This window comes from Aythya fuligula, chromosome 1 (genome assembly GCF_009819795.1).
Source record: "Aythya fuligula isolate bAytFul2 chromosome 1, bAytFul2.pri, whole genome shotgun sequence".
In the NCBI taxonomy this organism is placed as follows: Eukaryota; Metazoa; Chordata; class Aves; order Anseriformes; family Anatidae; genus Aythya; species Aythya fuligula.
Genome location: NC_045559.1, coordinates 87,259,589 through 87,281,644, shown reverse-complemented (window position 1 = coordinate 87,281,644; position 22,056 = coordinate 87,259,589). Strand labels below are relative to the sequence as shown.

At 46.1% G+C, this 22,056-nt stretch overlaps 1 protein-coding gene across 1 annotated transcript in view; it reads left to right on the top strand.

Moving 5' to 3' along the window:
• The first annotated feature begins 9,941 nt into the window (after nt 1-9,941).
• The window catches only part of GAP43 (growth associated protein 43), a 53,335-nt gene continuing 41,220 nt past the window's right edge, over nt 9,942-22,056 (top strand). Inside the window, exon 1 of the mRNA XM_032181411.1 lies at nt 9,942-10,033. Within this exon, the coding sequence (XP_032037302.1) occupies nt 10,004-10,033 (30 nt within the window). The 5' untranslated portion in view covers nt 9,942-10,003. The remainder of the gene's footprint in view (nt 10,034-22,056) is intronic.

Below are 22,056 nucleotides of genomic sequence, written 5' to 3'. Positions count from 1 at the left end.
AAATGAGTGCTGATTTCAGAACAAAGCAACAAATCCTCCTAGGTCCTTAATGGGATGACAGAGGAGATAAAGAAATATGCTCAACATCAAGAATGGTTTAAGTGTATTGGGTTCACTAAGATGTTGCAAAGAAATTAAAAAAAAGAAAAAATGGAGAGGAAGTGGTTCTGTATCCAAATTTGAAAAAGGCAGCCAAACTGATGTTTATCAAAGCTTTTTATTTATTTATTTATTTATTTATTTATTTATTTATTTATTTATTTATTTTGGCAGTTTGAGGAGTCCTATCTTTGATCCTTCTCTAGAATTAATACCCAAGTAGAATTAATAAGGTTCTGAGAAATACAAAATTCACAGCAGATCCAATAACTTCCAGCAAATGAAAAGTAGAATACCAGCAAATAATAATAATAAAAAAGACATGAGATTATGACTAGCATGCATGCATAAATTTTACAAAAACACATGGTTGCGTTGGATATAATTAAACAATTTTAATAACTTCAATAAAGTTATTAACCCATGGCAATTTTCCATTTGCAGTTCAAAAAAACCCCTACAGAGTAGAATCTCAGTCCCCCTTAACATCACAGGAGAGGGCAGAAAGGTTTACCATTTCCTACGTTTCTTTTATAATGCTTTTGCAGAAACTGTTGTGAAATTCTCAGGCTTAGGTGAAATGACACGTCCTGCACAAACGTCTTTGATATGTAGATTACCTTACTGCTACTGAGACGGACAGGAAGTATTGTACAATAGAAAGTTGAAGGAAGTGACAGAAAAGACAGGATTTAAGATCAGTTTTAAGATAACGAAGGTGAAACTAATGATTCCTAGACTTTTTATTTGGAGAGGAATGGAGTTGTAGTCTAATGCTGAGCATGACTTAAGTTTTCAAATTACAAAACCATCCTCTAATTTTCCTGGGATGTGAGACGAGTGTACTTACACAGAAAGGGCCCATAGATGTCCTGGGAAATAAAGAGGCAAATTTTGGGTCGCTGAGGTTGAGCAGTGTGTGAAGAAGATCTAATAAGAGACTGCAGGAGTTTGGCGAGATGGTAAAAAGATAGATGCAGCTATGTCCTAACATTTTCAGTAGGCACAGTGTGATCAAGATTAAGTCAGACACGGTAGCTAAACAACCCTTGGTAGACCATTTTACTCCTTGGATGACTAAACATATAAAGGAGGCATCATTCACCAAAGATCTAAGAATTAATAACCTTCGCTGGCTTTCAAGCAACAATGCGAAATGAGCAATGCATTTCAGCAGCTTCCCTTTCTCTGTTGGGTTCAGTTTTAGCCTATTAATTCCCAGTGGTTGCAGGAATGTTGGAAGGCCTTGAGGGCATCACAGTGCCTCAAGACATGTCTTGGTATCTGTTGAGCTTAATGCAAGAATGAAAATGACCATGCTGCCCTCCCTTCAATGCTGGTGGCTAACAGCTAAGCAAGGGGGTCTGGAGTGTGTTGTGTAATATGGAGATTACCTGACACTGCCTGGTTGTGCCTCTTTGTGCTTGGTGTTGCCTGAGGTGTTTTGAGCCTTTTTTTTAAGGCTTTTATCCTCAAGAAGGAGATCAGTGACATTTAAAGGTTTGGGCTGAACTCAAGGCTGTTTTTGAAGAGAAGGGCCATGCCAGTCTTATCTTTGTGCTGTGGCTAACTTTGAGAAAGCTGGATATACAAAAGTTGATTTCCTACCATTCCAAAGACTTACATGTACTTCAGTTTTAGAAAGCAGCTAGAGAAATTGCATGCAAAAAACTTTGCTGAGGAAACACGGATCCCTGACTTAGAAAGAACTCTAAAAATGAGGAAGCTCGGAATTACAGTTCCCGAAGCAGCTGAAATTGTATTCTCTTGTATCTGTTCTTAACAATAGAACCTTTCAATATATGATCATACGATACAGGTAAGATTGTCAAACTCTCCATCATTTACTATGGAACATTGTTCATACTTGAGCAAAGCTTTCATAACAAACAGAGAATGAACTCTTTCCTCCTCTTTGGCTGAATAAATTAAGGTAACAAGGCAGAATTACCCTTCACATTTTGCAGCATACAATATTAAAATAAATTTTATTTTTACCCCGCTGAGATGAACACTCATGAAAAGACCATCAAGATCAACATACTTGTCTTCCCTGGTGTAGGCACTGGGTGAATGCTTGTTTCCTCCTTTCTGCCTCGAGCTGAAGGAGACCTTTCCACCTCCATTGAGTACTGTATCTCCTGTGCTATTTCCTGAGTGGGCACAAAAATCCCTGCTCACTTGACTGCAGGTCCTTGTCACCTCCTTTTCTCCTTCCCACTGCCTTCTTCAGGTTTACGTTTCCCTTTCTCAGGCCTCTGCTCATGTCGAGTTGTGCCTCACCTACTGTAAGGAGGGTGCTGGCAGTTCTGGATGGCAGCTTACACCAGGAGGGTGGGAAAAGCTGGGTGAACGGTGAGTACAGGTTGTAGGGCAAAGGGGTGAAGCAGGAGTGAAACGGGACTAGCTCCTCTAACAAGTCACAGTTCTAGGCATGCGTTGTGCACCCGATGTTGTATAACACAGCTCTGTCAGGTAGTGAGGGGGACTGTGTAGCTGCCTGGAGAGATGAAGCTGCCTCCCTCCAGAAACCTTCTGTTTCTCCTTGCCACCAGAATCACTTGGGGAAGGAGCTAATCCCCCAGATTTACGCAGTCAGAAAATTCGCTGTTATGCTTGGAGCTGCTTCTAAACCTCCAGAAAAAAAATGCTCTAGAAACACAGCTCTGTATCCTGTGGAGCTGAGCTAAAACAGGGCCTTTCCCTGCGACGCAGCTTCCATCCACGGGGCAGCAGGTTTGGATTCCCGCCTGCACAGTCCTGGACTCTTAATAAATTTCCATCTGTGTTTCCTGCCCTCCGGGGTGAATTCTTTTGGCTAACAGTGGGGTCTTGGAAAGCAAATAATAATTGCTATAGCAGGGCACTACTGTGAAGGCTGGGCACAACGTAACTGTGAGCGTAGGAGAACTCTTTTTTTTCATGCGGCCACACACCAAAGCAGAGCTCTGATGCCACTGGAGTGAGATGATGAGGATGCTGAGCTGTGGGAATCTTAACTGTGAATTTCCATTCTCAGATGCGGATCATTTTATTGACCAAACTGAGCACACTCTCCCCTGTAAGACCATTGCAGTATCCGCATTGCAAACCTGCAATTAATATAGGTCTGATGCTGGATTGCATCAAAAATCCTGTGGGTCTACCTGCCAGTTCTAGCAGGACTCTGCTTAAAGGGAACTGTAATAAAATTTGGCTATGGTGTGACCAATTATCCAAGTCCTGTGATCTGCATTTTGGACTGGGGAGCTCTTCCACTGTAGTTGGATACAGTGAGGTTTGCATTGCAGATATTGCTACAAGGGAACAAACCCCCTGCATATGCCATGCCTGCTGGATAAACTGAAGGACGTGGACTTTCCTCTTGTGTCCAACCTAAACGAAGTCAAGGCAAGGGGAGCTGCTTTTTGAACCCTTAAAGTGGGTGTTAAAAATGCTTCAGTCTTTATTTCCAACAGAGATGCAGTTATTTTACTCATGTGGATGTTTACAGTCTCCCTGCCCATTTCATTCCGAATTTTCGCTGTTCTACCTCCCCTGTGTACAGCTCTGGACAAATGAAGGTATCCTGTCAGTTTGCTCCACCACCTCACACTCACACAAGGCAAACACACCTCTACCAACCCTACCTGTGTTTTGTGGACACTGCTGCTGTGATCCCGGTTGGCACATGGCCTGGTGGCCCTATATATGCCTGTGATAGAAGCTTGGCCACAATGAGAAATTCTTAATGCCATTTCCTAAAGGTCTGAAGGCCAGGGCAGATCTGATTTGCTGGATGTTCTTCATTCCTGGAAACATCACCCACAGTAGCTGCTGCAGTGTCATGTAGGAGCATGCAAGTAATGGCTTCTTTAGCCTTTCTTTACCCCTTTTCCCGTCTGTATCAAGGATACTCCATGTACTTCCCTGCATGCAGACTGGTTCTGCTCAACTCAATTGTTTTGCTAGAGAGAAGCAAGAATGTGATCAGCTGCAGGGACAGGAAGGAAGGAGGATGAACCTGTCCCTGCCACCCACCTTCCTAGTGCTGGAGCAGCCAGGTCATCATCCCCACTCTGGCTTGAAGGAGGAGTGGTGCAGGCAGGTGTGGAGCCGAGGCAGATGTTCCAAAGAAGGCTCAGGAAATTGTGACACACTATGACACTGTTGTGTCATCATGCTGGTATCACCGGGCAGCTCCCACATTCAGCAGTGGGGTGTTAGAGGAATGGCAATGTATCAGTGAAGAAGCCAGGAGAGTGAAACAGCACTGGGATGGACTTCTCTACTCTTTTCATGCTCTGAAGAGAGCAGGACTCGCACCTCAGCATCTGTCTCTGTCCTCATCCCATCACACCCATCGCTGTAAGGTGACCAGCCCAGATGCTGACAGCAGCTTAGCCCCAGCACTGCAGGATTTAGAGTAAATGATGGGGGCAGCCTGAAAAGCAGAGTAAGGTGGGCCACGCCGAGCTCCTGGGCACAACTGATTCTCGTCCAAAGCTTGCTTTGTTGGATCTGTGCTACAGCAGGAGGGACTGCTGTGTAGACCCAACAGCAGAGATTGAAGGGTCCCTGGAGAAGGAGGAGGTGGCTTCCTGGGTCATCCTGCCTCGTATTTGGTCTGCCTTGTAAAGTATCACATTCCCCCACGGCAGACTATTGCTACACTGAGGATAATAGCTGATAGGCTGACCGCTCTCGGTGATGACATTTTTCTTTTTGACAGACAAACAGATGAGGTTTCATTTTATGGAAGAGTTATGGTTTCAGCACTCAGCCATGCTGGGATTTAACTGTTGTGTTTGTATTTTTGATGAGTCTGAAGCTCAACAATAATTAAGCATGACCTTGTGGTTATAAAGACCATTGTTTGTGCATGTTAAAATCTTTCTACCCTTGCTCGCACCCAGATATTCCAGTCAGCGGATGCCACACGAGTTAGAGAAAACACGTCTTTTCTAAGAATGACAAAAACAGGGAAATTATTGAGGCCATTTCTTATTATGTTCCCTATTGTAAAGTCAGGTGTCTTCAGTGCTGTGAGCCCAGCTGTGCAGGCATGGGAAGAAAAGAAGAAATCACCGGGAATAAATGCAGAGCATCTGTGCATATTTCTTTGGCTAACACGTTAGCAACAGGTGCTAGTAACGTCCTGTGTGTTCATTGTGGTGCAGGATGAGCAACCAAGCAGTCATGAAACTGAATGAAATATTTCTGTACTGGCATTTTCTGAAGCAGAAAAGCCTTCCAGAGAAGGCTTCAGACCTCAGAAGACGCAGTGCCACGCTGCCATTGTGACTGCTGAGAAGCATGGGCTTAAAGCCGCTTATTACAACCTGTTGCACACAGTCTTAGGTCAACATAAACTAGGCTCTCCTTCCTTATTATTAATAATTCAGGATTAACTCAAATCCAAAAATTGGCCTGAGTAATCCTTGTGCTGAAGACTGTACTCCCCCAAGGAGATTGTGGTATCACAGAACAGTTTATAAATATATCTAAATAAAAATATAATATAATGAATATGTCATAAATCCATATAAATCAGGCTACAACAGGAGTTTGGTCGCAGTGTTACCCTGCACTATTTTGTGTCAATAAGACACAGATGACTGAAAGTGAGCCCAAACGAGACCAGAGTTGGATAGCTACTGAGGATACTAAAAATGCAAGTGGGCCAGCAGTGGGATTTTCAGGAATGCCTATTCAAATGAGGATCCTAAAAAATCTTTATGAAATTGGCTTTTTTCCCTCCAGCATGAAATTTGGCTAACAAAAGGCGAGGCTACCACTATATGTGGAACATATGAATAAGGAGAAAATCCAGTCTATCTCCCAATGAAAGCAAATCCCTCACTTCAGTGCTGTTTTTACTGAGGCTTTAAATATCCCTAGTAACGGGACTTTCACAGTACTTCTCTGGAGAAGACGCCTCTTCAGCTTAGCTTGCTTACCACTGGGACAGCTCTTAGAGGCAAACTATCTTCTTTTTTTTCTTGGTTTTATTTAAGTTCATCTGGCCAGGGGGGTTGGCCTGATTGCAGTCGCAGAAGCTGGTTCAAATTAAATGGTTCTCCAAACTAAAAGTGATTATCAGCTCTTCCTCTTGCCCCTAAACTAGCAGCTGAGCCAAAGATGCTTTTTCCTTGGACCAGTAGGGACCTTGAGCTGCTGGTATAACTTCAGGCAATGCTAAAACTCGTAGCAGAAGTGAGCAGGGAAAAAGCAGTGGTTTGTGTCTCTCAGTTCACCACCCTATGTTGTAACAACCACCAATGTGTCTCATTGCTTTGAAATGTTCTGGACCCTTTTAAATTGAAAACATGGCTTTGAATTAAAGGAGTCATCTTAATAATTACTTTATGTGCACCAAACCCTCCTTCGCAGAGAAGGAACATGCAGCACGCACCAAGCAGTGGGCTATGTATTACTCCAAGTAATTCCTTCCCTATCTTGAGTCTTGCAGCTTTAGAAAATATCATGCTCCTTCACCTCCTTAGCTGTCATTTAGTCAAGTCTCACAGATGAATCTTTTAAAATCTAGGTGCATTGTTCACCCCCTCCTGCCAGCCCCCTTCCCCAGCGCCCCATTCACGTTGTTCTTTGGCCTGCTCTTCCTTTTGTTTGTGTACATTCAAAAGCCAAGGTCAGAGGGGCCTTCCAGGGCATGTCTACGCTGCACAGAGCAGCGTTATCCAGAAACTCTGAAGGAGTGCTGAATGAGCCAGCGTTGGCAGCACAGTGAAGAGACAAAAGTGTCAGCTGGATGAAAGCGTCCTATCTTGACTTGGTGACATCAAGAAATGGGGATTCACGTCTCTTTCCCTTGAGTTTTGCTTCTGCTGCTCATTAACACCTTGGCTGAAGTGTCTGCCTTTAATTTCTTACTCAAATTCCTCATTCCCTTCAGCCTCTCTTTCACTGCTGCAGACTCATCCTTTCTTCCTTGAGTGTTGCTATCAGATAGTTTACCCTACAGGCTGACGTGATGGCATAGCCAAGATGACAGGACAAGGGATGTTGGGATGTAATTGTCAAAACCATATAGTTGGCTAAAGAATCTAAAGTCCAACTTTTAAAGGTACTTAAAGGGTCCTGATTTGAAAGAAAAGGGGTGTCAGGAACTGAAGTACCCTGGAAACTCGGGTCTCAGCATCTCTCTCTTTTACTTGAGCAGATTAATTCAGAGGGAACTCAGACGTGACTCTGCAGTGGGCTGGCTGCCCACCACCCCTCCACATGCACAGGGAACCCACTGAGGGGTTTTGGCCTATGTGACAAAAGTGGTTTGCAGTAAGCTAGAGCACAGAGTGCCCATGGGGCTGGGCATGAAGAGAGGTGGCTCTGACTCTGGATCTGACTCAAGATGATGAGAAACCACCCCAGGTGTGTAGAGGAAGGGGGCTGCCCCCAGCTGGCTGTACCAGCGCAGCCATTCTGCTGCCAGCCTGCTCCCTCCCTGGGTGGGTGTCTGGGAAAGGGGGGGGCAGGCAGGCTTTCCTCGCTAGGGCTCCCTACAGCAGGGAGGTTCCCTAAAAAGGCCTCCTCAGTGGGAAGAACATGAGCTTCTCAAACACTCCTGAGGCGTGATTCATCTGACCTAGTTTAGGCTCCTGCTATAGGATGATCTGAATCACACCCGAGAAGTTCCCATTCTTCTTCACTAACACCAAAGGGAGCCCAGGGTGACGCTCTCAGATAGAGCCACGCACGCTTGGCCAGATGAATCCCATCTCCCAGGGGCACACGGAGCACTCATGTGGGTTAGCAAGCTCACACAAGCTCATGACACGCTGACTTTGTTCTGGCAGTGAGCCCCCAACAACTCCCAAAGCTGGGGCAGGGCCTCCTAAATCCCATGGGCATATTCCAAAATGTCACTGCGCCGCTTCTCAGAGCCTTGGCATGGTGTCGCCAGCGGTGGTGTGTGCCACCAACACCCCTTCCTCCAACCTGATGCCCATTGCTTTCTGCAGATCCACTTACCTGTCTTTTTTTTTTTTAATGATTGCATAGTTGGCGTTCTTTCTCTCTGCATGCATTTTCTGAAGCTGAATCTAATTTTCGTTACTTAATCCTGTGGTCTTCTTTGGTGTCAGCTGGTGTTTGCAACTCTTCCCAGTTTAGTATCATCTCTGAATCTCATTACCATGCCATTATTTCCCTTTTCTACACTGCAAAACCAGAGCCAACATTTATACCCGCTTAACCCCGAAAGGCGCTTCCCTTAAACTACACACGGATGTAGATAGCTAGGTAGATTCTCTTTGAAATGCTGTTTACTTTCCTTAAAAAAAAAAAAAAAAAAATAGGGTGCTGGGAACTGCAGTGATGTCATAGCAACTGAATATGATTATGGAGGAGCCTGCGCTGAGGGGTATTCCAGAAGCTGTATCTATATATGCATTTATCTGTGGAAGGGTGCGTGTCAATATTTGTATTAACAATGGATTTGGATATACTTAATAATAACCCAAGACAATTTTTTTTTCTTCTCTTTTGTGAGCAGGTTAACATTAAGAATAAATTAGAAGCAACTCCAGGGCGTAGCAGAGAAGTTGATGTAGTGACATTAGTACTATGAAAGAGAACAGCATCCGGCTGTGCCTCCCAGACACAGCAAATAAAATAAGCTAAATTTGAATTTTGGTAGATGAAATCCTGAAAATCCAGCAGCCTTTTTATATTTTTAACATGCTCGACAATCTCATGCTTCGGTTTAGACATCGTCTGGAATATCTTTTTTTTTTTTTGTGATGACAGATATAGCGATCCTGCTCATATACATTCGGAGAAAACACCGTGCTATAACTTCCAAGATGTGTGCTTGGGGGTGTGCGCGTGCATTAATGCTCACTCAGACCCCGGCATCGCCATGATCTCCTGTGCATGCAGATCCATATATTTTTGTTCCCACACGTGCACAGGGGCGGGCTGCGTGTGTGAACGTGCACGTCTCCCTTATAATAACTCGGAGAAATTTGCAGGCTGGGATCAATAGGCGCAGGAATTACTTAGGCAGGGAAATTGAGAGGGGGAATAGAGGAAGGGGAAGGGACGATGGCTGTAGCTTTTGGAGCTCTTCTGAAGCACGGATCTGTAGCAGCAGCAGCATTTTCTGCACCTGGACAAAGTCCACGGGATGGACTTGGGGGACGGGGGAGAAAGTTGTGCTGCAGGACTCGGCCCCGCGGGGTTTGTGCCTGCACATAGGAAGGAGGCAGTGTGTGCATATATGTTGGCGAGTGTGCCGGCGAGGGGGAAGGGGGGGGGGGCTTTTACAGCCATTTTACCATATTTTCCGACTCCCCTTTAGCTCCCACCTACGGCACGTCACCTGGGCATGAAGCACACTGCATGCGGCGGCAAGGACCCCGCTCCCTCTTCTCCCATCCGCGCCCACCCCATTTCTCCCCCATATAAACCCCACTCCCACCCACCCACCCACCCGCTGCCTCCCCGCCGCAGTGTCCCCCTCTGTACAGTGGGGAAGGCATTGGGTAATTGGGTCCAGATTGGAGATGTTAATAATTCATGAGGCTGGCAAAGGGACTTTGGGGGGGTGGGGGGGGGGGGGAAGGAGCAGGCTGGGCTGGGGGTGGGGTGGGGTGGGTTGGGGTGGGGAAGGTGACGAGCCGGGGGGACAATTCTGGGCAGGGTAGGGATAGCGGGAGGGAGGTAGGGAGAGGCGGCGTGTGCATGTGTGGACCTTAGAGCCGCTGCTAACTGCCCTGGTGTGTGTGTGTGTGTGCGTGTGCGTGTGCGTGTGCGAGAGAGGGAGAGAGAGAGAGAGAGAGAGAGAGAGAGGGAGGGAGGGAGGGAGGGAGTGGAGAGGGTGGGGGGGAGAGATAAGAGAGAGAAGAGGAAAAGGAGAGAGGAGAAGGAAGGAAGAAGAAGGAAGGAAGGGGACAATACGATCATGCTGTGCTGTATGAGAAGAACAAAACAGGTAGAGCTGAAGATTTTTACGTTTCTTTCTGCTAAGAAATCGCCCAGGCTCTCGGGGGGTCCGTGGGGTGCGTGTCTGCCTTGCGTGTGTGAGGGGCTGGGGTAGGGGCAGGGGCAGGGGGGAGGAAATTTCAGCTGCTTTCAGCAGATGTCTCTTTTGCAATTCTTTAGCATCTTGCGACTGAAGGCTCTTTTCACACCCTTCAGCGCGACTGCTTTGCCTTTCCGGGGCTGGCGATGTGGGGAAAGGGGGGTGGCCTACGTCCACATTTGGGGAGCTACTAGGATCCCCCCTCTATTCTTCTTCTTCTTTTAATTGTCAGCAGATGCATTGCCTAGGGTTTTCGGTCCGTGGATCGGAGGGTGTGGATGGCGGGTGGGGGGGCTGGCAGGAAACGTGATGATATCTGCCTCTACCTTGGAGATAAAGGAAGCAATTCTTCGTCTTAAGCCGAAAAAGAAAGGATGCCCGGTGAGCCTTGATCCCCGGTCAGAACGCTCCCTATTGCTCACGGCTCCGATGAATGGGGGATGCTTTATGTGCATGTGCTGCGAGGTGGCTCAGAGGACAGGTGCATTCATATTTTTTTGTGTGTGTGTTACAACAAGCTGAGCAGGACTTAACCTGAAGCCTTTTTTTTTTTCTTTTTTTTTTTTTTTTTTTTTTTTTAAACCTCCGGTATAAGGAAAAGTGTAATTAATTAATAACAAAAGCGTGAGCCCGGGGAGGGGAGAGTCACCCTCTTTGCAATACCCTCCATAGTACAACCAGTTAGCCAACTGCACCAGCTGGGAGAGAGACAGAGGACCACGCCTCTGTCAGCTCCCAACTCGGCTGGGATGAGGGAGGCTCGCGGTGTGAACCTGTTGGAAACCAGCTCATTCTCTTTACTGGTACCACCTGGCTTTTCCCGTCACCAAACGGGGACGCTAAGAAGATTTGGGTGGCGGCTAGTTTTCAGTGACAACATTTTCGTGACCAAAACGACAAGGAAATTTAATAATAATAATAATAATAAAAAGCTACATCATTTATCCCCCCCACCCCCACCCCCCGGCTCTTCCCCTTTTTATTTCATGTTAAGTCCAAACCTGCTCCTGCTTGAAAGAGCCCATTTTGGCTGAGCTCCTTGGACTTCCTTGGGAGGATCTGGGATTTATTCAGTCGGAACTTGGAGGCAGGAGCTGGCCCTGGGGATCTTCATAAGGCATTTTGGAAACTTCCCCTAATTATGAATCTGTAGGTAACGACAAAGAGCTTTGGTTCTGGGAGCAGAGCTCAACTCAGTGTGAGGTGTGGAACCACAGCGGTTACTTTCTATATGCGTGCATTTCTGTGTCTCTTACAGTGGAGCACTGCAGCACTCGGGAGCAATAGCCTAGCACACTGAATGTAATTAACTCTGGTTACTACAGAGCGTTTAGAGAAAATCCAGGTTAAGGTGTGTTTCTGAATGGAGATCCGTGCGTTATCAAACGAAGGAGCGATTTTGTAGAATAATGGGGAGGGGCAGGCAAGCAGGATGGAAAGGGACCCTGCGTCATCCCGTGTTTTTCCCCATGCAGGTTTCAAATGCTCCACAATTAACCATACGTTCACTAAAATCTGGAGGGAGGGAGGGAGGTGGTGGTGGCTGGGGGGGGAAACCACGTTGCAGCCAGCCAGCAGAGCACGTTCAGCCGGCAAATACGGGATGAAAAGAGCAGAGGAGGCAAAGGCAGGCAGACGGAGAGACAGAGTGACAGAGCAGTGGGCGGAGGTGCACAGCAAATTTTGAAATAAAGTAGGTAGCTCTGGGATTCTTCAGAGTCAGAAGACAGCTACTGGGGGAGAGGGGGGTAATTTTGCCCATACCGCCACAGGCTGGGCATTAATTTCCCGATTAATTTCCCGATGTGTCTGCTCTTTACATCTCGCTGCCTCCACTCCTATCGCTCTGTATTCGAGCACGCCTGGCAATGCGTGGCATGCAGGTATCCTGCTCACACGGAGTGCTCTCGCCGCACACTGTACATTAATCCACCGCATGGTACACACCCCTTTGCGCGTGCATGTGCGGCACGCATCCTCGCTCTCCGGCCGCTCGCCTCTGTACTACACATATATGCAGAAGCACACAGGCACTCGTTCGCACATGCTTTCTCATCCCCATGCAGCCATACATCCTGAATGTGCAGATTCTGTGAACGTTTCTGGGCTCAGAGCCCAGCTCCTGCTCCTGTACCTGAATACACACCAAAACTGCCAAACTGGCGATACAGCAGCTCGGTCAGCAATGTGCTGATACATCAGGGGAAGCTTTAATTTGAAGGAGAAAAAGATCTCGGTTTTCAGCTTGTGCTCTTCCTCTGTCCCCACCCAGACCTTTCACAGAAGGAAAAAATAAAAAAAAATAAGGAATAGGTTCTTCATGACAGACAGGAGCTTCCTTCCCAAAATAAAGACAGCTCTCCTCAAATTATTTTTTGGGGGAAGCCCTCAGTGTCCCGCCTTTCTGGCAGTGAAAGAGCAGGATGCTGAAATTACAGGCTTGGGCGTGGAAGAAAGCTTTTCATATCCATGTCTAGGTGTGCCTGTATGTGACTGCCCTCCCACCCCTCGCAGACAGATATGTTCACACGCTTCTACCTTGCGGGTTATTCTTTCTAGTGGGTGCGATGCCAGCATGAGCAGCGAAGTATCTGGCTGGCTGTGCCCACCCATGAGAGATGTACATCGCTCGGTGTTGTCATTTCTGCCCGCAGCTGACGGCACCTCTGAATCCGTGCCCACAAAAGATTCAGCTAAAAGGAGGCATACCCGAAAAGGCGATTTCTGAAAATCTGAGGTAAACCTTTGCTGCCAGGAAGGAGGTGCAGCCACAGAGCTGGGCACTTAGATAGGTGGCTAGGAACGCGGGCGTCCCACGCACCGCACCGCATCCTGGAACAGATGGGCGTTACGGGGGTATGTGCTCAGCACCGGCTTGCATGAGTGATTAAACAATAACCCGCAAGCAGGTTTCCCACTTGTGGGTGCGATGAGGCTCATTCATCACCCGCCGTATCCGACGGCTTCCCTCCTGCTCTGCGTCCCCTGCTCCTCGCCCCAGCGCTGGCGAGCCGGCGGCTGCAAAGGTTTAAACCTGCCACACCCAGCGAGGCGAAGGAGGGAGGGGGGGGGAGAGGCAGTCTGCATTGCTTTCCCCTTCCACGCGAGCAGCATGAATAAACAGGGCTGTACCTCTAAAAGATGCGGCTTAATGCAATTGGAGAAGGAGGAGGCATTAGGGAAGTGTTTTCAGCGATCGCAGCCAGCCGGCGAGGTGTCTTGTCGCTCCAGGAACTGCAGAGGTGTGCGGGAGGGAGGAAATGGTGAAAAAGGGAGAGAGCGGGGAAGATGCACGCGGAGTTCAGGTTCTGTTGCCTCAGGATATTAAAATATCTCCGACCTCATTTAGAATAACTCCATTATGATGCGATGCGTGGATGCCTCTACACTTGCAAGGCATGGTCTTGCCTTTAAACACCGCCACGGAGGGAGGAAAACGGGCATTTTAAGGGAAAGGTGGCCATCCACGCCCCTCCTCCCTCCACTTGCCAGCGTGGTGTAAATCACCACAGACCATTGACTTCAGGGCAGAGGCACTTCATCTGCACCTGGGGAGAGCCTAGCGGCTGCCTCTGCCTTTCTGAGAGATGCTGGGAGGTTTCTGCGCTTCTTTTGGTAAACAATTGCTGCATGGGAGTTTAATTACTTCAGGTCCTTACTCTGTCTCTTCCTGGGGCAATACCACTGGGATTTCTCCTGAGAAGAGCGTCTCCAGAGAAACACCCCATCGCCCTGTCCTCCTCCGCTGCCTCTGCCGACGATTAGGGGCATTGATTTCTCCTAGATCGCGTAATGTAGCTGTTCTTAATGGCACAGGCAAGCCCCTTCCTCGGGAACTAATTGCAGGCAGAGTTTCCAGGGGGAGAAGGGCAGCGGTAATGCTTGGTAGGAAAGAAACCAGTCTGTTGATCCAAATTGCCATGTGCTCCTGAACAGGAGCCCCAGTTGAAAGCAGTCGGTGCCCACAGCTGCACCCAGGCATCCCCGCTGAGCAGGCCTGTGCAGGGCTGGGTACACGTGTGTAGCCCGAGACACCAACACGTGTTGTCTGAGGGCTTGCCCTGCCTGATGCTGAGAGGATCTGAGTTATCTCACAGCTGATCCTGCCTCAGGATGAGGAAATGTGCCCCTGGCTGCCCTGCCACACTGAGAGGGTGGGCATCGCTTGGGCCTCCCGTGTCGTGTGTTAAGCAGAGTAGTATCTGCCTTGCAGTCACGAGTTATGTGGAGCCTGGGCACTGCCCCAAGCTCAGGCTGAGACTGTCTGTGTAGCCTGAATCCAGTGCTTGTGCTGTGGTGGGTGAGGTCTTCTGCTGCAGAAGGGTCACTCCGGCTGGGAGCCCTCCTCCAGTCGTGGGGCTTTCTCTGACGAGAAGACAAAAGTGCAGAGAGGCTTCACCTCGGGTCTGCTCTCACTTCAGGCCTGCTGTCATGGACTCTGCAATGCCATTCCAGGATCTAGGAGCTGCCCCACACAGACTTGCTTTTCCCCCTCCCCATTTCCCAGAGACACCATGTGGAGGGAGAATTCCCTGCTGCCCAGAGCTGCCAAGTTGCAAAGCCTTCTTGTGCTAGTGGGAAGGTGGACTTGGCCCTCTGCCCACTGCAAGATAAAAGCAGGCTGATAGCCTTGCATGACGTAAATCAAGGGTGTGTGTACCTGCTCGGGTTCACTGGCCTTGTGCCTAGAGGCATGTGCTCCCCAGGACAGCTCTCACCTGCTCCACGTGTTGAGGAAACTGAGTGTGTGTGGGACTGCTGGGCTTTGGGGTTAGATAGCATGAAGCAAAAGAGCCTGCTTGGTTTTACAACAAGTGCATACAACCTGGGACCTCTGCATGCTGCCAGTGGTGCATTAGTGCTGGTGGTGCATTGCTGACTGCCATTTGCTCAATCCACGTGTTGCATCCTGCCCTTTGTATAACTCTCCTCTTGCCCCCTCCTCCTTCACATGTGACTGCCCCTTTCTGTTGCTTCAGGCTTCCTCCCTACACAGGGAAGGCTTATTTTGGATTTGAGAATGAGTGCTAGCTCTGATGACAGGTCCAGCCTAAAGCCATCTCAGTTTGGGAAACCTTTTAATGGCAGCTTGCTGTGTGCTCGTGCCCTTTGGAAGTCACTGTGCATTTCTCCTGTTTGCTGTGAGGCTGGCAGGTGTCAGGGATGGATTTGGCAGCAGATCACATCTGGCTGCACTTGAATTCAGAAGAACCAATGGCCAACTGTAAGGCAACAGCCACAGCCCGCTAGCTCTATACAGGGAGCTATGGGGCTGGTTAGGGGAGGTTGGCCATCTAGAAAGCCCAGTGGAATATTTATTGGCCTTGCTGGTGGAAATACCAGAATAGCAGAGCAGGTATCCTGGTGAAACATGTTTCAACAATTGAAGTCCAAAGTCAAAGGCTGAAATCCACCCGCATTCGCTTCATCTGTAATTCCAAGATCCTCCCGAGCACGCCAGGAGATGTCATGTAACCTCAGCGCTCTGATGGCCTCCTGTGGAGAAGGTGTTCATATATCCTTGGGGCTCTCTCTGTCACCTGCTGAGTGTGTTTGTAAAACTGCACAGCTTTTCACGGTTGCAAGCACCACAGGCTAGTAGTTAGTATATAGGAATGGGCTTGGGGAGAGCTGGTTTCTGTTCCTAGCAGTACTATTAACCTGTTTTCTGATTTAATGTAGGCATAGTTTTTCTGCTTGTCATGGCCCTCTCTGCAAGGTGTTTCTTTAATTTGGAAACTAAATAATTAGTGTGTGAAAAAAGGGATTCAGATGCCCTCAGGTGAAAGGTGATTTAAACAGGCAAAGCATTGCTTTATCCACCCTCAGTCACTCCCACAGGTCTGGGCTGTTCACTAGCCATTTGAGTTCCTCTGACACAAACCATTGATCTTCCCACACCCAGGTTTTATCTCAATGAGCCAGAGCTCGACAATAGGGCTACAACTTTTCCCCTGCCCTTCACCAATGTGCCAGCTCCTCCCTACCAGCACAGTGCACCAGCCTGTGTAGCCTACAATATGTGTGGGGTGGAGAAAGTGTCATGAAAATACTCATTTGTTTTGCATATAACAAAAGGAATTTGTGCTTTTAGAGTTACACTGATCCTGCTGTCTCTTCCTGTTATTCATTTTGTCTCTTCCCCCATCTGTTCTGCTCCTTGCCTCCTTCTTGCTCCCTTGACCATGCGGTCCTCCTGCTGTTTCTTCTCTCCTCCACCTGGGTACCAGCCCTCCATTAAGCTGTGCTTCCTGGGGACTCCTGCTGGCAGCATCAGCCACTGCCATCAGGGTCCTTTTCCCTTCACCCCTCCTGACTCTGGTATAAGCAGGGAAGCTGGTAGGAGGGGAAAATGCACAGGTTCTTCCTTTGTGCTTCCACTTGGCCTTTGTAGCATCCCCAGATCTCTCTCCTCCACTTGGGCAGCTGTCACAGCTGCTGTAAATGAGCACAGAGGCAGCAACGTGGTGCATCCTCACCTCTCACACTGCTGTCAGCATAGGTGAAAAGTTGCCTGGCCCCAGCAGACAGCTGGGGAGGGGCATGACTCCCGTAGGAGCAATGCAAGCAACACAAGATAGTATCACCATTCCTGCTTTCTTGAGGGTTCATGCTTCCTCTGAGCTTGTCCCTCAGCTACTAATGCCCCTCGTGGGTGCCAGGGCGTGGTCCAGCTGTCTTGCTAGCTCAAAAGGATGTGCTGAGCCTGGCTTCCTCCCACCAGGGCTGATTGGCTTTGATTCCTCGAAAGGGGAGCCAGGATGTACTTATCTTCTTTCAAATTATAATCAATAAATGTCAATCCCATTCATTACTCGTCTTACTTCTAAAGTTTCTTGAATTAATTCCAGTCATAATCATGGTATATATTTATAGAAAGCCAGGACATCTCACAATATTTAAATGTTATCTCTGTAGCAGACATCTTTCTCTCAAGGCTGCTAATTTGTAGAGCTAATAGGCTCTGGAGGAATCTTATTCATTTGGTGTGCCTGTCCCTAAAATTTAAGGATACAGAGGAGTGTGTTTGGATCTAGACCCAGCTCTGAAGATAGTTTTATTCCGCTCTTCTCATAATTGCCTAGGCGTGAAACTATAGTCTCAGGAACTTCTGTTTTTTATCAGTTGGGATGGTTTTTAATAATTCATGAAGTCCAGAAAAAATTAGGTTTGATTACTCTTATAGTTAAGACTTATCAATTGGCATCCATTTCTTTAGACTATTCAATGGAGGCTAATCTATTTATTTTATCAGCAGTATCCAATGACCTTATAAATCTGCAAAGTTAAGTAGTCAAGGGTGGGGAGATTGCGGCAGCATGGTGCTCTGCTTTTCTCTTTTGTCTACCCACAGCTTTAGGAGCCAGTTATTCAGTGGTGGACTTACAGATAGTTTAATGAAAATTACCCAGGTTTGGAAAGGTAGAGCTAAAGAAAGAAGGATGATTTGTTGATTTGCTGAAGTAAATCTTGCAGGTATTTAGTTTCATGTAAAAGTGGGGTCCCCTCCTGCAAATCACCTGCTGAAAAAATGCTCCACTGTGCTTGCGGGGTGTGGTGTGGCTGGGAGGCTGTACTGGAACTCAGGGGAGTTCAACAATGGGGAACTGATGTAAAGGAGCTTTTAGAAGCTGGACCAAAAGCTTGCCCTCAGCAGGGACACTTCACTGTAGACTAGAGAGAGCTGCACTGAAATGGCACTTGTGTTCCTCAGAACCAGCGACAGCTTTCTTAGGTTAGGATTCCCTTCTTAGCTTATTGCACTGGAGTAGTCAGACTGGCAGCTTGCAAAGGCCTTGACTGAGTCAGAACCTGTCAGAATGGAGACTTTTCCTGATTAGAGACAAAAAACAGTATTTTTAACCCTTCCTGCTGTTTGCATTTCCAGTGGAAGACCCAGAGGAACATCAAACCCTACGTAGAGTTTTGAGGACAGACACCCACAACAGAAAACTGATGTTTAATGTTGACAGAACCTTTAAAAATGCAATAAAAAAGCATGGCAAGGATGCAACCAATCCCACTTGAAGCACAGGATCTGCCAAAAGGCCCTTCCTTTGTGTCCAAAGGCCAGACAGAAATACCAGCTAGAAGAGATTCAATCCTGAGAAAAGGAAGAATGGAGCAAAAGGAAAAAAGATGTTCCCCCCAAATAACTGAAGAACTGAAGCTAACCAAAACCTTCATGAAGTAAACAGAATTTGGATCACTTCCAGAGGATAGTTAGAAAAGTTAATATGTGAATCAATACCTGACACTCCCTCTTACATGGTAGAACTATAGGCATGCAGGAAAAAGAACCTCCCATTGTGATGCCAGTGTACATGACTCTGTGGAAAACAAAAGAATTGACAAATCCATGAAAAAATAGCCCCCAAACCTTATAAGATCTTTTAGCAAATCTTCCTTTAAAGTTAATTCTGTTTTACAGTTTTATCTTATTTTATCTTATTTTATCTTATTTTATTTTATTTTATTTTATTTTATTTTATTTTATTTTATTTTATTTTATTTTATTTTATTTTATTTTATTTTATTTTATTTTATTTTATTTTATTATTTCCCTTTAAGTCATATGATTCTACAAGACAGGAAAAGATACCATAACACAATGCCTTATCTTGTAGAATTTCATTAATTTTTAATTAGGGTGTGGCTGAAAAGAGGAGTCTGAAGTATATCACAGTTATTTTACCATTGTTCTGAACCCACAAAAATAAGGGATTTATACTGTAGAGCTTCCTTCCTTTCTAACTGTGGAGGTACCTCAAGTCCCAGGATAATTACACATACACCTATAAAGTCCTCTAAACATTTAAAGACTGCTTACTGGCATTCTTAGATGATCCTTAGTTTTATAAAAATAATAATTAGCTGAATATCTACTTACCAGCTAAGCTACTTTGGGATCTACAAAACAAGTATTCTTCTGGTTGCTCTCCCTGAGCAGCCAAAATGGGTAAGTTTGTCAGGTGAAGCATCCACACAGAACGTACCCAAGACGAAGGGAATGTGCTACCTTCCTGTCATCCAGAAACATTTTCGTTAAAATATTCACCCAGGAACGTGGTGAATGCACCTTTTCTCCCTCAGTAGATCTGAACCCCCATCTCCAAAGAGAATGTGCTATTAGGCTACAGAATATGCCAGGACCCGTTTTTTTTGCAGTGTTTCCTGTGCACACTGACCTGTTTTGCACAGAAGAATCAAATATTAATATGGCCAGAGGAAAGGAGGGAAAGAATGTCATATTACCTTAGTGTTTATGATACTCATGGAGGGGAGGGAAGAGCTTTGCTTAAAACTTTACATCATGCATTGTCAGTAAGGTCATGGTGCTTAATGGCCATTTTGCATGTCTCCAGCAACATGGGTCACTGCTAGTAGATGGCTGGAATCATTAACAGTGGCCACGAAGGAAGAAGATCAGGATCTAGAAAAGGGGTAGAACAAGCCAGGATATACTGATGTGAGATGGTTGATTCAAATCTTACTAGTTTATTTACAAAGCTAATAGAAGCAACCTCTGAAGCATCAGGTATGAGAGCTTTGAAAACTCATGAGGGCTGGGTGAGGTGTCTGAAAGCTGAAATAAAAGCCAAGGATGAGATAAAAAAATAAATAAATTACAGACTACTCAGTTTAACTTCATTCCTGGGGGAAAAAAAAAAAAAAAGTGGAAATAAAATAATCAAATAAAGAAGATGATTAGGAGCCAGCACAGATCTGTCAAGAATAGATCATGTCAAACTAATTTAGCTTTCTTCTATAACAAGCCTTGTGGATACAGGGGAAGTAGTTGTCATATCTTGTCATTTTGACATTATCTCACAAGCTTTTATCATAAGTGAAGCAAAGAAACATGGTCCAAAGTAAAACATTACAGGAGGGATGCAGAACTGGTGTAGCTAATCCCACTCAATGAGTAACTCTCACTGATTTCCTGTCGAAATAGAAGACTGTATTGAGTGGGTTGCCACAAGCTTGAGCTGTGGCCTGTTAGTGCATAATGTTTTCATTAAGTACATTATACTTTATATTTTAATTTCAGCCTGGATCACTGGCTAGAGGAAATGTTTTTTAAATGTGCAGATGGCATGAACCAGATATATGTTGGCAAAAATTACTGGAATTCAAGAAAATCTTGTCAAGACAAGGACCTAGTTTGAAAAGCATCGGAGGGAATCCAAGTTACTCTGCAGGGGAAGAATTAACAAATTGCACCCAGCTGCCCATGGGGGCCAACAGGACAACTATCTGTCCTTCAGGAGGGGAGACAGGATCTGTAGAGGACCACAAGTTCATCTTATGAGGTTGTCCAAATGGGAAAATAGGTTGTAAGACACATCTAATAAGCCTTCAGCTCTGCTCAGCACATGTAAGTCTCAGCTGAAATAGCAGGCTTTGTTCTTCACTGCACTTCAAGAAGAGTATGGTCCAGTGAGGGGGAATGCAGACTGGGACAATGAGAATTGCTGGGGGTCAACAGAAGTGTAATCTGTAAAGAAAGATTGAAATAATTTGTGTTTTCTTTTGTTTTCTTAAAAGGAGTGGGGATGAGAGGACTCAGGATACTAGTCTTCACATGCATAAATGACAAGTGCAAGAAAATGGGAATAATCTGCTCTTCATATCCAGAGTGGATAAAACAAGGAGTAATGGTCTTTAATGGGCTGTCAGAATGATTCAGACTAGGCTTTAGGAGGAGTTTTCTCACCAAAAGGATAGTGACACACTGGAGTAGATTGTCTGAGAAAGCTATGGCAGTCACTGAAGGGCTGTAGCAGGTACTTCTGAACCAGAGGATCAGAAGTATATCATACATTAACTAAATGGTCTCTTGTGGTTTCCCAGCAGTATTTTCTATGATTAATATCAAATATTCAGTGAAGCAAGAACTGGATCAAATCTGTCCTTTTGCAGAAGAGCGCATAACCAAATGGTCTATCGAGCTATATTTACTTCTGTGCTCTCTTTGTCTCTGGCCTCCTGTGTATTTATTTCATCCATGAAAAAAAAAGCCTAAGAGCTTAAGCAGTAAAAGCTAGGAGTACCTTACTCTGAATAGGCTTGTAGGGGGAAGGTAAGACTTGAGGTCCTTCAGGTACAGTGGAGAACTGAACTGACATCTCCCATTACTTAGGTATGCTAGTGTGATCACTGAGATGCTAGATAAACACCTATCAACTGCATGCTGTCAGATAGGACTAGAGCTGTTGTCCTTTTCTGGGCTGAGATTCAGGGCTTGGAATCCAGAACAGAAGATGCTTCCCTGATAACCAAGCAAGTTGCCTAAGATAAGAGCAAGATGCCTAAACACAGAAAGTTTAGATGCCATTTTGTCTTCAGCATTTAATATAGGCAGGTTCAAAAGATTTATTTGCTGTATTATGATACTGAGGTGCCTACTTCTCCCCATACTTTCTGGAGGACTTAAGGCTATGGTTTCTGCAAGGCATCTCATCTTCTTCCTAGACTAGCTCCAACATCTGTCTTCTGAACATGGACATCTGCTGGAACTCCACACTGGGATTCCCTTTTCATCATCCTCAGGAGAGGATTGTTACAAGGGATTTATCAGTAGGTGACTTCTTCTACCTGCCTGGCATAAATTGTCTCCAAGCATATATGTGGCTCAGAAACTCCCAACTGGAGTGCTGCACCCCTACTAGCACTCACCTTTAGTGCTTAATCCCCTCTGTTCCCATTATGATTTGTCCCAGCGGTAGCTGGGAATACTAAATAAAACATGCTGAGACATAACATTAAAGAGACTTCACCTTCACCAGATACTTTCTCATACAGCAGAAGAAATACTGCTGCACAAGAATGTAGGAGAAATAAAATTGACTTGTAGTATCTTCTGTTATCACGTGCTGAGTCCATACAGCCCTCAGGAAGATATCCTTTTCTAGGTTCTTCCAATGCCTCTG